Source organism: Trichechus manatus, unplaced genomic scaffold (genome assembly GCF_000243295.1).
Source record: "Trichechus manatus latirostris isolate Lorelei unplaced genomic scaffold, TriManLat1.0 scaffold00165, whole genome shotgun sequence".
Lineage (NCBI taxonomy): Eukaryota > Metazoa > Chordata > Mammalia > Sirenia > Trichechidae > Trichechus > Trichechus manatus.
In genome coordinates, this window is record NW_004444101.1 from 5,380,622 (window position 1) to 5,398,555 (window position 17,934).

Genomic DNA, 17,934 nt, shown 5'->3' on the forward strand with positions numbered 1-17,934 from the left:
GCTGCAACAATGGGCTCAAGCATAGCAACAATTGTGAGGATGGCGCAGGACTGGGCAGGGTTTCATTCTGTTGTGCATAGGGTCACTATGAGTCGGAACCGACTCAAAGGTACCTAAAAATAACAGATGACTGAGACAAGTGCCATCATCAGAAGTTGGGTAGTTAGGAAGAGGGCGGACGCAGAGGTGGAGGAGGCAGCACTGGAGAACTAAGACAGAACCCATCCCCCTAAAAGTGCATGGCTCAAGGAGAGGGACCCTCAATTGCAGCTGCCCCCTACTCTGGGCTCAGTCAATTCAAGTGCTCAGCACGGGCCTCCCTGCCACCCCAGGGACAGGAGAAAAGGCAGCGCCTGCTGAAAATCCAAGGAGAAGACTGAGTTGGAGGTGGACTCTAGCCCTGAGGAAAGGTAAGCTCTTGCCTGAGAATACACATAAAATAATGTTTTAATAAGAATGTCGATCGTCCGCCATGGTTTGGACTTCATAGAGGGCAGAGCTGAGGCCTGCAAGGGGGTGGACCGTATTACACGTCTTGGGGACTCTGCCTCAAACCCTCTCAGCCCACATTTTACCTGGGCCATTACTTTGGCAACCAGTTCTGCACAGAGAGGACATGGCAGTGGGGAAGACTTCAGCCAGGGAGTGGGAACTCCAAAGAAATCATACATGATGTCCCTTCTCACCACTCCTATTCAAGCTGAAGTTGTAGCTAGTGCAATAAGACAAGAAAAGGAAATAAAAGATCAACAGATTGGGAAGGAAGATGTAAAACTGTCTTTGTTGGCAGATGACGTGATTGTTTATATAGGAAACCCCAAAGAATTGACAAAAAATCTCCTGGAACTAATAAGCTTATAGCAAGGTTGCAGGATATAAAATTAATCTGCAAAATTCCATTGTTTTCCTATATACCAGGCAATGAACAGTTGGAATTTGAACTTAAAAACACAATACCATTTACATTAGCCAAAAATGAAATACTTAGGTATAAATCTAGCAATTGCCCTCATCGCGCTGGGCCCTGGAACCAGGAGAGTGCTGCTCTGGCTCAGCCCCCACCCAGCCGCTGAGCAGTGTGAACATTTGTGGGTCCTGAGAGTGGCTGTGAGATGAGGTTGTGTCCCTTGCTCGTACACAGGAGGTGCCATGTGCTGGCTGCCCAGCCAACACCCACAAGTCCCGTGCAGCCCTGCACTTAGAGGAGCTCAGTGTTCCACTGACATGCCTGGCCCTGCCCTGACACGTAGGCTCTGTATTATCCTGGAGGCTGGTGTAAAAACAGCCTGGGGGAGCTGTCTGACCTCCTTTAACATCACCAGGGGGAAGGAGGATCAAGACTAACAGCCCAAGGCTGATTCCTATGAGGCAGAGGTCAGCCATGCCTCCTCTCTCTGCCATCTCTACCAATTCTGACACCAACTGTCCCTCCAACGGCACCCTCCACTTCTGGGTACGATAATTCATTTCAGTGGCCACACAGAACTCACAGACCATACTCAACGATTGTGGGGTTTATTAGGGAAATAACAGGTTACAACTCAGGTTGAGGAACGCTCAGGATACAGTTCTTCCATCAGGACAGCCTCTTCCCAGCTGTGCTTGCAGGCATACCTTTCTCTGGCCCCTCGGCCTCTGCCCTGCTCGGGCAAGTGTTACAAAGCTCTTTTAGCCCCTGTCATTGAGTCCCCAGAGGCACCCCAGGCACTCAGCTTTCTCGCTCCATGGGCTGGAAAGCCCACTGCATGGTCTCTTGCTGGTCTCTCCTGCCACTGCTTCTGACTTCAGGGTTACAGCTCATTCTCTCTGTCGGTCTCCTGGATCAAGGAGCTTCTCAGCACAGGGATCCTGGGTCCAAAGGACACGATCTATGCTCCTGGCTATTCTTCCTTGGTGGTGGTAGGATCCTTTCCCTTGCCTCTGGGGTGCCTCATTTCAAGCCCATCAGGATGGCAAAACTGACCAATCCCCTTGGTGGGCTACACTTACCCTATCTGCACAGTCCCGCCCAATCACCTAGGTGGGAATTACAAGACCATGGCGAGAAAGGCCACACAAAATCGATCCATCGCACTGCAGCCGGGATCCACGTCAGAACAACACACTCCCCCCCTGAGTGCACCCTGTACCCCAGAGGCCTCGGGTAAGCCCCATAGCCCACACGTCAACACCCCGTCCAGGCACCACCCAGGCCCATCCACACCATGCCCATGCTGTCTAGCTCTGTCCAGCCCATCTAGCCATGTCCAAGCCCATCCATGCCCATCTAGCCCATCCAAACCTTGTTAAGGCCCCGGCCACACTCCATGCAGGCACCATCCAGTCCGTCCATGCCATTTGCGTGCTGTCCAGGCCACGTCCAGCCCATTTAGTCATGTCTATGGCCCCACCCAATGCTGTCCACATCCAATCCACAACCATCCGGGCCCACACACAACCCCCCCCGTCCACTTCCTGTCCACTCCATGTACAGCCCCTTCTATGCCTTGCCCATGCACCATCAAGCCCCATCCACGCCCCATCCACACCTCATCCATGTCTGTCCATCTGCTGTGCGCCCCATCCATGCCCCGTCCATACCTCATCCGTGTCTGTCCACCCGCTGTGCACCCCTTTCCACGCCCCGTCCATACCTCATCCGTGTCTGTCCGTACCTCATCAATGTCTGTCCACCCACTGTGTGCCCCTATCTATGCCCCATCTAGCCCCTGCAAACACCGGCAGCTCGGGAGGTGGGCTCAGGAGGAGGCCTGCACAGGCTCTGAGGTGCACAGGAGTTCTGGGGCACCTGGGGCCTGCTCTGGGGGAGGGGACACCGGCCCTGGCTGAGCTGCCCCGCCCCCCGCGTGACCTTCACCTGGGATATGCTTCCTTCATGTCTTTTTCCTATGCACACACTCCCTCCGCCAAACTACCCCTTCCGAGACTGGTACCCCACCTTTTAACGTGACATCTCATGGCAAGCCCTGCCCTAGATCATCGTTCACCGTGGGATGCTCTCAGCAGCGGGGGCAGAAAACCCCATTCTAAAGGCCTTAAAGGGTCAACACTGGGGCAGACACGGGTGAGATAGGACGAGAGTGGAGAGTGCGGATTCCAGGAGGCCCAGAGTCAGCCAAGGGTGACTGGGGCAACACAGGCTCCCAGGAAGTCAGAGTACTCGCTGAACTGGGGTGAGGCTCCTCCAGGCCTCGAGGGGCAGGAAGACCTCAGCGGACTCCGCATTACCCAGACTTTTAAAGGCGTGGATGAGGGTTTGTGGTCCGGGTACTACTGACTGCTTCATCCCTTCCCACTTCACAAACACTTCAGTTGTCTTCTATCCCTCACTACTGTCACTTCCATATTGCACATCCTAGCCTCTGACCCGGTCTCTGGTCTCCTGGCCGGAAGGGGCTGTGTTAAACATACAGATTTATCAACTATTTCTGTCACTCGCCAATCCCACGCTGGGGCCCACAACCCCCGGCCCGAGCTCCCAGGAGGCAGGCAGCAGCAAGTGAGGCAGGGAGTCGCCTGAGGCCATGCGGTGAGAGGGAGGGTAGCAGGTGCAGTGAGAGCGAGGGTAGCAGGGTGAGCACCAGTGGCCTGAACGCAGGTGAAGGTTCTTCCCCTGCAGGAGGAACATTCCAGAGGCCTTGGGGTCAGACTCCAGGGTCTGCAATTTGGCTCTGTCCAGTCCTGAAGTGGAAGCATACAGATAACCCATTAACCCATTGCCGTCGAGTCGTTTCCGACTCACAGGGACCCTACAGGACAGAGGAGAACTGCCCCATAGGGTTTCCAAGGAGCAGCTGGTGGATCTGAACTGCTGACCTTTTGGTTAGCAGCCAAGCTCTTAACCACTGTGCCACCAAATGGAGTCCTGGTGGCGAAGTGGTTGAGAGCTCAGGCTGCTAACCAAAAGGTCAGCAGTTTGAATCCACCCGCCGCTCCTTGGAAACCCTATGGGGCGGTTCTACTGTCCTATAGGGTCGCTGTGATTCAGAATCGACTGGACAGCGCACAACCACAGTCCTGAAGTGAGTTCTCGGGGAAGTGCCTCCCCGGCCCCGAGCTTCTACATTTCCATCTCTAAGAGATACCAAAAACTCATTGTCATCAAGTGGATTCCTACTCTTAGGGATCCTAGAGAAGGGTAATCCTGTTGTGCAAACTGATACCGAGTCAAGAGTAGAGAGACCAGTGGGGTAAAGCAGAGTCCAGAAACAGCCTCTCACATATACAGACTGTTGAGTTACAACAAGAGTTATTCTCCTATTCAGTGGGGGAAAGGATGGTCTCCTCTATAAACGGGGCTGGGTCAATCGGATATCTATATGAACAAAAAAGATCTCCGCCTCCCTGCCTGACGCCATTCACAAGAACTAATTTGTGATCCATCACAGAACTGAAGGTAAATGATAAAAGAATTAAGCTTCTAGAAGAAGACGTAAGAGAATACCCTCCTGGAAAAGCACTAACCAGAAAAGAAAATACGCTGGTCTTCGTGAAGATTAAGTTCCGTTCCTTAAAAGCAGAAGCAAGCAGCACCGCAGGGGATGTTTGCAGTACAGGCATCAGACATGTATCCGAAATGCACAGGGAACCTCTAAAATCCATAAGAAAGAGACAGACAACCCAATTTTAGAACAGAGCCGGGCGTGAACCCAGGCGTCGGGTGGCCTGGCTGGGCCCTAACCGTTCGACTCACGCCTCGTTGCCCACATGCCGAGAACTCGCGCGTTCCTCCTTAAACTGGGAGGCGGGGGGCGGGGGAGAGAGGGAGGGGGCAGCTGCTGGCGCGTCTCCGCGACTCCTCCCCCCCCGCGGGGTTGCCTTTTCCTTAGAAGGCAAAGCCCCAAGCCTCGCCTCCCGCCGGCGGGGAGTCGCGCCCTGCGCCCCGCGCTTGCTTCGTCCGCGACGCAGCCGGCCAAAGCCCCCGAGAGCGCGGGAGACCCTCCGGACCCGCGCTCCTGGCCGGCGCGGGCGTGGACGGGGCGGGCGCTGGGGCGGGGCGCGCGTCCTCGCGGGTTTGAATGGAAGGATCGAGATCACTGGAGTCAGCGGCGAGCAGGTCGTGAAGCCAGAACTCCGCCCCGGCCCCCGCGCCATGCGGTGGGAGAGGTGAGCAGGGGCACCCGAGCCATGGGAACAGCGAGGCCGGGAACAAACACCGAGGAGAACGAGGCCTGGAGGTGGGTGGCCCGGAGCCGGGGCCTGCGGACGGCAGGGCAGCCGGCGGGTCGCGGCCCTTCTCGGATCCCGCTGCGCAGGGCATGGGCCAGGGTCCTGGGTGTCGCTTGTTTCGTGCACGCTGGGCCGCGCCCGCCGCCCGCGGACTCATCTGCGAGCCGGGACACGGCGGCCCCAGGGCGAGTCGCCATTTCTAGGGGCCCCTCCGACCTCTGGCTGCGCGTGACCCGAATCTTTTAGACTTAATTCGGAATTTGAAAGACAACGTGACCCAGTGTCTTTTAAGATTGGGACCATAAAAACGGGCGGTTACCGAGGCGGGCCCCGCCCGGCCGGCTCCCCCGTGCGCCCCTGCCCGGCGCTCCGAGGCGATCGCAGCTCACCGCTGGGGCGCCCCTTCCCCACGCCCGCCGGCCAAGCGCGTTGGGGTAGTCTGTCCCCCTCCGGCCGCGCCAGCTGAGCGTTCTCTGCCCGTAGGTGCGGCGACCCCCGCTCGCGTTCCCGCCATGGAGGTACTGCGGCGCTCCTCGGTCTTCGCCGCCGAAATCATGGACGTCTTTGATCGCTCTCCCACCGACAAGGAGTTGGTGGCCCAGGCCAAGGCGCTCGGCCGGGAGTTCGTACACTCGCGGCTGCTGCGCGCCGGCCTGGCCTGGAGCGCGCCCGAGCGCGCCGCGCCCCCGGGCGGCCGCCTAGCCGAGGTGTGCGCCGTACTGCTGCGCCTGGGTGAGTGCGGGCCCAAGGGGGGCCTCCCAGGCTGGGCGCGGTCTCCCGCCGGGTAGAGAGCGGCGCGCTGGGGAGGCACCACCCAGGCTGGGCCCCCATCCTCCCTGGCGGCCTCCTTGCGCGGCGGCTCACCTCTCAGACCCTCAGCTTTGCCAGCGCAGCACAGATTTGAGACATTCTGGCCACACAAAACAGGACGGTCCTGAAAGAATGAGGCTTTGGTGGCTAAACCTCTGGAGTGACCCCCGAACTGAGCTGGGCACAAAAATCCTTTGAGGGACCACGTGTCCTGATGTTTGTTTTGGAAAACAGGCCCTTGTAGCTGCTGGCTGACGCTCTGTCTGAGCTGCTCCTTTCTCTGGGTCTTAAGGTCTCCCAGAGCCCCCTGCAGGATACTGGGTGGACAGGATCCCACAGGGATGTCCAGGCGGGGATAGACACCTGTGTATGTTTGTTTCTGGGGTGACACACAGCCCGGTAACTCCTCAACGTCTCTAGGGGTCCTGACACTGCATCCTGACTGATTGATCCACCAGCGAATGTTTACAGGTGCCAGGAGTGGGCTCTCAGGGGAGCCTGGGGGCGGGCGGGGCCGGGCCCTGGAAGGCTGGGGCCAGGAAGGGCAGGAAGCTGCAAGATGGACTGCTGAACTGGTGGCTTTCTGGGTGGGCTGTGGGGGAGAGGCTGGCCCAGGAACCAGCATCCAGAGGGAGTGCCCCATGAGAGGGTGTGCCTTACCCTTTCTGGGGCTGGCACAGGATCCCACATTCCACATGCCGTGCTGGCCCCATGAGAGGTTACCCCTTGTAGACTGGCCTGCCCAGGAGTGGGGGTGGGGGCACTCTCTGGCAGGGACGCACAGATGGGGACCAGCACTGACAGCTGCCAGGAAGAGGGTAGTATCCCCCTAAGGCTAGAGGGAGGGAGAGGTTTCTGTGTGCAGAGAGAGACCAGAGGCTGCAGGGTTTGGGGGTTTGGCCAGGAGTCAGAGATATCGGGGTGCACGGGCCTGATTGGCAGGACTGCCTGAGTCAGCCGCCCAGCGCCCCCTCCTCACGGGGCTGTGAGGACAACAGGGCAAGGGGCTCTCTGGAAGGCCCCTCTGGAGCAGATGAGTTCTTGGCCTCCCGAGACCCCCATGGGAGCCCTGGATGGTCAGGAGGAGGCCCTGGCTCTGCCCTGGCCTGCTGTGTGACCCCAGGGGCCCTGGCTTGCCCCTTCCCTGGGCTGGAGGGCTTTGATGGGAGGGAGAGCAGGACAAGCCAAGTGCCTGGCTGGGCCCTCCGTGAGCGTGGCCTTCAGGCCCTTGTCCAGCACCCACCCCCCATTCCCAGTGCCCGGGGCCCAGCCCCCTTCCAGATGCCTGGAGGGAGGAGACCAGGACCTCTAGGTGTTCACGCGCCGGCGCTGCCTCCCTGCACCTTAGCACCTCCAGGGCGTGGGTGCTGTGGGGCAGTGACACACAGGCAGCAGCAAGAAGCCAGGGTTGCGTCCCCAGCGGCCAGCCTCGGGGGACCAGTCCTCAGCAGCCCACACGTCTGCGAGGGAACGGCCAAGCCCGCCCGGAAAATTTCCATGCCGCCCCTCCCCCCATGCGGCCCTCCGCTTTAGGTTTTCATTAATTAGACAGAGAGCATCCGGCCCTAATCACTGGGCTGCCCAGCCTGCAGTGTCCCTGTTTGCTTCGGGGGAGTCATCCAGTTTCGCTGTGAAAGTCCAGGTGCTGTTCTCCCAGGCCCAGCAACCTGCTGCCTAGGCTGCTGTGGCGCGTGGGTGCGGCGGGTGCCGGGAGGCCTGGGCTGGTGGCCGCCGCTCCAGCACACTGTCGTCTCCAGGAGGCCCTGCGGCACGTGGGCGGTGCTGGGGTCTGGGCTGTGGCGATGACACCCCCGGGGCAGCGGTGGGGCCACCCACCAGTGTGGGGCCTTGGCTCGGCCTCCCTCGCTATGCTCTGGCCGCCCGCCCGCCCCCACACCCTGCTGCCTTCGTCGCCGTTGGGCAGGTCGGGTGGCAGCCGTGAGTCACCCACAGAGCAGCCGCAGCCCACGCTCCGCGCGATTCCTGCCCCACCGGCCCAGCCGGCTCACCTGGGGGCTGGCTTGTCAGGAGGGTGGGGCCCTGCAGAGGCAGGTCCAGGGGCACCCATGGCACCTCCCTGGCCCTTTGTCCTCGAGCCGTAGCGGGGTCAGGTGAGGTCAGGCGAGGGTCAAGTGGGAGGCGTCAGGTTAAGTGGGATCAGGGCAGGGCGGAATAGGGGTGGGGTCCAGCGCTGACGAGTGGGCTGGCCCAGTTGCCTCCGTGGTGGGTCAGGTGGGCATGGCCCTGTGACTTTGTCTGCCCATGCAGGGGACGAGCTGGAGCTGATCCGGCCCAGCGTCTATCGCAACGTGGCACGGCAGCTGAACCTCTCCCTGCAGTCCGAGACCGTGGTGACCGACGCCTTTCTGGCTGTGGCCACACACATCTTCTCTGCAGGTAGGCTGGCCGGCTGTGCCCAGGACGCCCCCTCTCGGCCCCACCCCTGGCCCTCCCCCAGCTCCTGGCGGCACCTTGGGCTCCCCGCCCACCTTGCAGCCTGCAGACATTTGGGGGGCTCCCCTCTGGGGCCCCTGCAGTCCAGAATCGCCCAACATTTAGCATTCCAGGCCAGACCCTCCCCTGCCTGCTGCCTTTCCCCATTGGGGTTCTTTATTGTTGAGTGAAAACCCAACCCCAAATGTAGTGATTTAGACCAGCCTAGTGGTTCTGAGAGTGACTTGGGCCCCCTGGACAGCTCCCCTGGGCCTCCATGTGGCTACCGTCAGGTTGGCGGGGGGCTGGCTCTTTGCTGAAGTGAGGAGTATGGTTGGCCGGAGCCTATCCATGGCCCTACGTGTGCTGGGTTCTGGGGGGGCTGCCGAGAGCAAGCCCCAGGAGGCCTGGTGGATGGGCCAGGTTCTCCTGACGGAGCCTTGGAGGTCACGCAGCGTCACAGCCGAATTCCGTGGGTCAGGGGGGCAGTCAGGTTCTCCTGACGGAGCCTTGGAGGTCACGCAGCGTCACAGCCGAATTCCGTGGGTCAGGGGGGCAGTCAGGTTCTCCTCACGGAGCCTTGGAGGTCACGCAGCGTCACAGCCGAATTCCGTGGGTCAGGGGCAGTCTGGCACAGAGGAGGAGCTAGACCAAGGGCAAGAGTGGCGGGAGGGGGCTCAGCGGGGTGTCCTTGGGGGATACAGCATGCTTCCTCCTGCCTGGTCTTTCTGGGTCACTGCACCCTCCTGAGTCTCCAGACGCACCACGAGGACGTGACAGTCCCCGTGAGGAGGTGACCATTGCCCTTCTCTGACATGTGACCTCGCTGTTCCCTCCACGGCTGCTTGCTTTCTGTGGGCTCCAGGCTGATGGGACCAGTGGCTCCTATCCAGAGCCCTTTGCTGGATACCCATCCTCCCTGGAGTCCAGGTCCCTGTGACCTTCAGACAGGTCCAGCCACTCAGTGGGTTCTCCCAGCGGGGCCCCTGCTGGCTAACACACCCAGGGCACCCCGACCAGGGTGTCCTGGAGCCTCCTGTCCTGGCCACCCCAGCTCTGTGAGTCCCCCAGGTGCGTCCAGGTGCCAGATGTGCTGTTGGTGAACTGAACCCTGGCTCAGTGCAGCCCCCGCCCCGCAGGGCCTGCACCATCTGGGTGGGGGTTACTTGGACCCCTCGTCTCTGATCAGCCGTGTGACTTTGGCCCACCCCTCCCCCACCCCAACCTAGGTGTCCTCATCGGTAGAAGGGACTGGCAGCCTCAAAAGCCACAGTCCTCACCTCGTGAAAATGCAGCCGGGGGTGGGGGTGGGGAAGTTGGGAGGGTCTACTGACCTCCGCCACCTCACAGAGGAGGAGGTGGCCCAAGAGGGGACCCTTGTGGCCCTCCGCGTCCCCTGCCTACAGAGACTCCTCTGGCCCTGATGGCAGGCCAGATGCCCGGGGCGCCCCCACCCCGTTTTCTTCACGCCATTGGCTGCTTCTCTGGTCATGGATCTCTGTGGCTAAGATGTTGGAAAGAGTGGGATTGGGATGCAGGTCCCCCAGAGTGTTTACAGCCCCGAGCCGGCTCCCGGGAAGGAGGTCCACCTGGGGTTGTCCCGTTGTCGTGGACTGTGTGGCACCCACCTGGGGGCTTCTGGAGAGGCCCAGACCACACCTTGTGGGGGCAGGTGATCACAGGTGCCTTGAGTCTCAGGCTGGACCCTGTGGGAACTGGTGTCATGGCGTGGGGGTGGGGTGGGGTAGCCAGTGGGTGAGTGACAGACTTGGGGGGGGCGCAGGCGTGCAGACCTTGCCCTTGCTCCTCAGGGCAGGCCCCAGCCTGGGTTCTGTACCCATCTCTGTGCCTTTGGACAACTGAAAACCAATCCAAGTGTCCAGGTTGGCCTGGAGGGGCAGGGGGTGGGTGGAGGTCCAGGCTGGACTCTGCGGGGGGTGGGGCCGGCCGTGAATGACACCGTGTGACAGATGTGTGGTCCTTGCGCTGGTGGGGGTGCATAGCAGGGCAGGCGAGAGGGCCAGGGAGACCAGGCAGGTGGGGGGGGGCACGGCATGGGGTGGTGGCGGGAGTACTGCACCCCGAGCTGGCGGCGGGGGGCACCCCCTTACTCGAGGGTACCCCCGCAGGTGCCTGGTCGGGGAGGTAGCAGACGGGCCCAGGAGCGGATCGGGGGTGGGAAGAGCGGGGGCAAGCTGGTGTCCAGCTGCTCCGGGCCTGGCGCCTGCATGTGGGTGGCCGTGGGCCTGAGCCCAGGGCCTGTCTCCGGGCTGTCAGGCGGCCGGTTTATGAGGCGCGATCTGGCTTTAAAAGGAAGGCTGTTTCTGAGAGGCAGCCCTGGCCTGCTGGGGGCTCTGACACTGGGGAGAGGGGGGAACCAGGTCACCTGGTGGTGGGGCCCAGATGAGCAGCCCACTCACTGCAGTGCCAGGCGTGGGGACAGCCTGGATGTGGGAAGCGCCCTGAGAAAGGTTCTGGGTCCTCAAAAGGGGAGGGCGCCCGACGCTGACGGGGCACAGGTGGCGAGGCTCGGTGTTGACCCCTGGTGCTTCCGTTTGCTAGCAGCCTCTGCACCCCGACTTGGCCCTGTTGCTGCTCTAGGGTGACTGTGGACCCCAGGCAGTGCCTCAGGGCTGTGTGGCCTGCAGCTGCTTTCTTGACCTCTCTGAGCCAGAGCAAGAGCAGGGCTCTGGGGGTGTGGGAGTGTGGGGGCTCTGCTGGGGTTCAGGGGGGGCTCTATATGGGCTGTATGGACGCTGCCAGGGTTCGGCACGTGTGTCCACTTCTGCCGATAAACGGCTCTCAGGCCAGCTTGCGATGTGGGCAGCTTGAGGACCACGGGGTAGGTCTCCGCTGTGGCTGCTCTGCGTCTCCAGAGCCTGGTGTCAGGAGAGATGCAGGCCCCCTTGATGCTCTTCCTGGCCTTGCTCTTACTGTGGGCTTGAAACTCCTTTCAGAAGAGAAACGAATTCATTTTCTTCTTATTATTATAAGAGTGAAATATTTTATCACAGAAAGATCAGAAAATACAGAAGAAATATATAAAGAACTCCTACAACTCAACAAGAAAAAGACAACGCAATTTAAAAATGGGTAAAGGACTTGAACTGACATTTCTCCAGAGAAGATATACAAATGGATAAGAAGCATATGAAAAGATGCTTAGCACCATTGGTCGTTGGGGAAATGCAGATAAAAATCACAATGAGACACCATGTCAGGATGGCTATTATCAGAAAAGTGGGTGAAGATGTGGAGAAACTGAGACCCTCATCCACTGCTGGGGGAATGTAAAACGGTACAGCCGCTGTGGAAAACCAGTTTGTCAGATCCTCTAAAAGAAACAGAATTACCACATGATCCAGCAATTCTGCTCCTGGGTACATACCCAAGAGATGTGAAAGCAAGGACACAATCAGATACGTGTTTCCCAGGGTTCCCTGCAGCACTTTTCACAATAGCCAAAACGTGGAAACAACCTAAGTGTCCGTCCGCAGCTGGATGGATAAACAAAGTGTGGTACATGTGTCCAATGGAATAGTGCGCAGCCAGGGCAAGAAATGAAGTCCTGACACGCACTACCGTGTGGATGAACCTGGAAAACATCACGCTGAGTGAAATAAGTCCGTCACAGAAGAACAAATACTGTCTGACCCCATGTGTACAAATGTCCAAAGTAGGCAAATGCATGGAGATAAAGGAATAGCGGTTGCCAGGGGCTGGGGGTTTTGGTGACAGCTAATGGCTGTGGACGTTCGTTTTGGAGTGATGAAAATGTTCCAGAATTAGATAGTGGTGATGGTTGCACAACTCTGTGAATGTGCTAGAAACCACTAAATTGTTTAAATGGGTGAATTTTATGGTATGTGAATTATATCTCAATTTTAAAAAGAAAGAAAACACGGAAGAACGCAAAGACAGCACCTAGAGACTATCCGTGCACCTCCCAGGCCCTTGTCTCCTTGCTCCCTGACCTGCAGAGGTGACGGTGCCCTGGTCACCTCCCCCCGAGGCACCTTCAGTGCGTGATCCCGCCTGAGTCCTTCCCTGTCTCACGCGTGTGTGGGGCTCTTCCCTGGGGGCCAGGCCAGCCGTGTACAGAGGGGACCGATGTGGGCAGAGCAGAGCCCCAGCTCTGGGGACTCACCCCTGGCCAGCAGCTCATCATCGGGGAGCACGCTGTAAGGTCCTGGTCACCAGGACAGGTATCGCCTGATGGCCTGGGAGGTCCTTGTAGGAGGAGGGGGCCTCAAGTGGTGGGAAGCACTGTGGGCAGGGGGCCTGGCAGTAAGGAGGCCGCCACTGAGGCTGGGGTGCAGGAAATGGCCCCAGAGCCAACTCAGGTGGTTCATACCTGGAAATGGGAAGTAAAAGTTGGGAGAATTTTGAGGGGTCAGTGATGTGTTCTGATTCATGCTTTTACATAAGACCGTCCTGGCTGCTGTTGGAGAGTGGACAGAGGGACGTCTTCCTCAGGATACATGGTCCTGGAAGAGTGTGGCAGGGCAGGCTCCTGCATGGCCTCCACTGCCCGTCCACGTTTACGCAGCTACCCAGTTACCCGGAAATGCGTGTTGCCATTTAAGAGTTTTCAGTCTGATAGATAGCAGTCTATAGCTCTCTTCTAAAACAGACTTTATTTTTTAGAGCAGTTTTAGGTTTACAGAAAAATTGTGCAGAAAGTAGAGTTCTTACATCCCCCTGCCCCCTGCAACTTTCTCCAGTCATTAACACCTGGTGAGGTGTCTTTGTTACAGTCGATGAACCAACATTGATACATTGTTATTCAGTAGAGTCCATGGTTTACATACGCATCTCATTTTGATTTGCTTCCTTGGGCTATCAGGGAGGGTGCATGTTTTTTCATGTCTTAACGCATGATGGCAAGACTTCATCTCACATACTTCGGACATGTTATCAGGAGGGGCCAGTCCCCGGAGAAGGACATCAAGCTTGGTAAAGTAGAGGGTCAGCGAATAAGAGGAAGACCCTCAACGAGATGGGCTGACACAGTGGCTGCAACAGTGGGCTCAAGCATAACAACGATTGTAAGGAGGGCACAGGACTGGGCAGGGTTTCGTTCTGTTGTACGGAGGTTCGCTATGAGTCAGACCTGACTTGATGGCACCTGACGACAAATGCGCGAGTTGGATTTTTTCTTCTGTGAATCACTTGTTCAGATTCTGTGCCCATATTGCATTTGAAAACTTTCTCTTTCCTCCTTGATTTATAAAGTCTTTTTATGTATCAAGGAGACGTATCACCATGTATACATTACAAGTATTTTCCCCTCTCCCCGATTGTCATTTATCAGTCTTTTCCCTGAAGGTTCCTACATGTGGAATGAAACTAAGAAAAATTTTTCCCACATCAAGTTGAAAATGATTCTTCTGTTTTATCATCCAGTACTTTTAAGATGCCCTCCATCTTCGGAAACCTTTCCTGGCTTAGGCCATGTTAGAACTTGCCGGCCCTTCCCCGAGGCGACCCCAGTGCAGTGAGGTGTACGGGTCCCCAGCTCACGGTCAGTGGCTGGGGCAAGGCCTGTCCGCCCTGGGCCATGGCCCCATTATGTGTAAACCGTGGCTCTTCTGTCCCGCTGCCTCTGCAGGGCTGCTCAGGGGACAGCGGGGGCCAGGGCCAGGTGTGCCCATGAAGTGGTTATCAAGGCTTATCACCTGCCTGGCCAGGTGAGCTCCAACAAGTCAGTCACACGCACCCCTGCCTCAATTTCCCCCTTGTTGAGCCGCCTGCTGCCCATAGTGGGCTGAATGGTGACAGTTCCACTTCTAAAACCTGTGAGTGTGACCTCTTTGGAAAGGGTCTCCACAGATGTGACTAAGGGTCCCAAGATGACATTGTCCTGGATTATCGGGGGTCCTGTGTTCACTGATGGTCCCCTTAAAGGAGACAGAAGAGGGGACACGGACACAGGGGACGGCCACGTGGAGACAGAGGCAGAGACGGCAGCGATGCAGCCAGAAGCCGAGCCCGGGGTCCCCAGAAGCTGGAAGAGACACGGAAGGATCCTCATGCAGAGCCTCTGGAGGGAGCACGGCCCTGTGACCACCTTGACTTTGGACTCTGGCCTCCAGAACTGAGAGAACGCATTTCTGTTGTTGCAGCCTCTCAGTCTGTGGTGATTTGTGGTGGCAGCCCCAGAAGTGGACACAATGTCCCCGTCACTTTGTAAGTTCCTGCCCCTCTGGCAGGCCATGGCCGAGCAGAGCAGAGGTGCATCCAGGTGTGCAGGGGGGCTTGGAGAACCTCCACAGAACCAACAACCCGTGAAGTGGGCAGGACTGACGGTTGAGCCGATGGCCACTGAGACCATGGCAGAGGCTTGGGCATTCGGTCAGCCCCCTGGGTGCCCACCTGGGTTCCATCCCTGACCCTCCTCAGCATGGCAGGCGAGCAAGGCTCTGAGAGGCCCGGGAATGCCCAGTGCCCTCGCCTGCCAAGGACCCACCTGAGCGGGGGTCCCGGTGCCGGGGTGCCCCCTCCTCCTGCAGACGTCCCACCGCGTCCGTCTCTCCCTGCAGGTATCACGTGGGGCAAGGTGGTGTCACTATACGCAGTGGCCGCGGGGCTGGCTGTGGACTGTGTGCGGCAGGCTCAGCCCGCCATTGTGCACGCCCTCGTGGACTGCCTGGGGGAGTTCGTGCGCAAGGCCCTGGCCCCCTGGCTGCGGAGGCGCGGAGGATGGGTGAGAGGGATGGAGCCCAGGGAGGGTAGGGTGGGGGTTGGGCTGCCTGGCATCCGGAGGGGCAGGGCGGGAGCGGGGCTGCCCAGCATCCAGAGGGGCAGGGGTAGGGCTTCTGGTCAGGGGATGCCCTGGAGTCATCTGTGGAAGGACAGCAGGCCCTCTTCCCCTGCTCAGCAGTGTCTGGCCTGCTGGACTTTGTCCAGCTGTCTCTGCCCCACCCCAGCCCCCTGTATCCCCTTCACCGTGTAAACCCCTGTCGGTGGGATTGGCCGGGTACCGAGGCCTTCAGTCCAGAGGGACCAGACCGCCTTGGTGAGACAGCTGCGCCCCCATGCACACTCCCCGTGACTCTGACTCCTGGAGGCTCTGGGCGGCGCTCCAACACTGCATTGCTAATCACTATCGCCTCCTTCCCCCCAGACTGATGTCCTCAAGTGCGTGGTCAGCACGGACCCCGGCCTCCGCTCCCACTGGCTGGTGGCCGCGCTCTGCAGCTTCGGCCGCTTCCTGAAGGCCGCTTTCTTCCTGCTCTTGCCGGAGAGATGAGCCGCTTGCCTCGGCAGTGGCCGCAGCCTGGCCCTCGGGGCTGGCGCAGGAGGCTTGCAGCCTGGAGAGTATCTCCCTCCTCCCCGCTGGCTGCTGGGTGGCCTGCCCTGAGCCCCTTCCCTCGCAGACCCAGGCCTGTGGGCATGGGAGAGGGGAGGGACCCCTGGGCTGGGGGTGGGTGCTGGGCCCCCGTTGTGTGGCCTCTCCTGGCATCCACTGTCCCCGTTTGCTGTGGGACCAGACAACTCAGGGCCCACTTCCAGGCCCAAAAGGGAGGGGGCTGGGAGGACTGTGCTCTAACTCAGCACCCTGTCCCCTGCAGCCCGTGTGGGGGCCCTCCCCCGATCTCCAGCTGTACTCGATCTCCACAGGCGATAGAGCCTGCACGTTCAGATGATGAGCACACTGGCCTGGTCAGAGCCCACAGTGGCTGTGGGGTCCTCTGACCCTTAACCAGAGTGTAAGGCTCATGCCTTGTCTGCTTGACCCAGGTCTGAGGAGGACATTGACCCTGGGCAGGGCCCTCGTGGCTGGAGGGGCGTGGTTCCAGGCTGGCACATTTGACCAATGAACGCAGAGCCCTGCTGATGAGGACAGAGCACTTGGTCCCAATAAAGTCTCATGTTAACGAGGGCGGCTCCATCTGCTTTCCTTGTGGCCCGCCTGCATACAGCTGCCCAGGACCTGCCCAATGGCCCCTCTGGGCTTGGATGCCTGGGAAGCTTAGCTCCTCAGGGTGCACTGAGTCCCGACTACGCTCCCCAGCAGGACACACGTGTGATGTCCTTCCTGGGGCACCCCAGCCAGCCCCCTCAGCCCCTGGCACTGGCTGCAGGTGCTCAGGAGAGGCATGCAAGCTGAACACACCACTAGCCAGTGGGACCCTGCTCCGTCCTTTGTAACTTCTTAGCCAAGAGGGATCTCAAGAGGGACCTGCCCATGTGGTCCCCGGGGTGAGGTGAGGCCTGGGCTGGCAGCCACCCCCGCACGCCAAGAGCTGCCCCCTGGGTCCTCCCCACCAGGCTGTCTGCTGGGGTAGAGCGGGGGCATGTGCAGGACAGACAAGGGGTCTGCAAAAAGCCAGCCCCAAATCATGAAGCTTAGGTCCCACTGGAAGGCTCCACACAGTAGTATTTTCACTTTATACGCTGCCACTGCACTTCATACAGTCTCCGCCTATAAACTAGTGAGGTAGGGGATTTGCTTGAAAATAACCCAGGCAGTATGAGAGGGTGGGATGGGAGGGATTCTGGAATTGGTTCTCTTAACTGGTTAGATTTTTTTTTTTCCATACATACATATATTTTATTGTGGTGAAAATATATACATATACAACAAAACATACACCAATTCAACCATTTCTACATGTATAATTCAGTGACATTGATTACATTCTTCAAGTTGTGCAAATATTCTCACTATTCCTTTCCAAATTATTCCATCACCATCAACAAACTCAATGCCCCCTAAGCAAAAATTCTCCTTTTCCCCCCTCACCCCTGGTAATCACTGATCTTTGGTTTCCGTATATTTGCTTATCTCATACAAGTGAGATCATACAGTATCTGTCCTTTTGCTACCAATTTCACTCAGTATAATGTTTTCAAGATTCATCCACGTTGTGTCATGTATCCGGGCTGCACTTCCCTTTATGGCTGAATAACATCCCCCGGGTGGTGCAGTGGGTAAGAGCCTGGCTACTAACGGAGAGGTCAACAGTTCAGATCCACTGGCAGCTCCTTGGAAACCCTATGGGGCAGTTCTGCTGTGTCCTACTGGGTCGTTATGAGTTGGAGTTGACTCAACGGCAGTGGGTTTTATGGGTATGTATACTCCACGTTTTGTTTATTCGCTCTCTTACCTGGTTAGATTTAAAGGCACAGTCGGAATCAACTCGGTGGCAGTGGGTTTGGTTTCGGTTTTAACAACTCTCTTTCAGTAGTGACGAGAGCACAGGTAGTCCAGGGTGGGATGTGGCGATAGAGATATGCAAAGTATCATTGCTGGGTCCGAAAAGCCAAACTCATTGCTGTTGAGTCGATTCTGGCTCACAGTGACCCTGTGGGACACTGATCCATAGAGTTTCCAAGGCTGTAATCTTTATGGAAGTAGACAGCCACATTTTTCTCCCTCGGAGTAGCTGGTGGATTCAAACGGCCAACCTTTTGATTAGCAGCTTAGTGTTTTGACCACTGTGCCACCAGGGCTCTGCTGGGTACTCCTAATAAAACACCTATATCAGGTGAGGTTCTGGGTGGCTGTGTATTTGA

General features: G+C 58.3%; 1 protein-coding gene across 1 annotated transcript; it reads left to right on the forward strand.

Annotated features, from left to right (window-relative positions):
• Nucleotides 1-5,648: 5,648 nt before the first annotated feature.
• On the forward strand, nt 5,649-16,890 carry BOK (BCL2 family apoptosis regulator BOK). Its single transcript, XM_023740887.1, has 4 exons — nt 5,649-5,901; nt 8,248-8,376; nt 14,955-15,118; nt 15,539-16,890. The coding sequence occupies exons 1-4, from the start codon at nt 5,682-5,684 to the stop codon at nt 15,662-15,664; spliced, it is 639 nt and encodes a 212-aa protein (XP_023596655.1). The 5' UTR covers nt 5,649-5,681; the 3' UTR covers nt 15,665-16,890.
• Nucleotides 16,891-17,934: the final 1,044 nt, after the last annotated feature.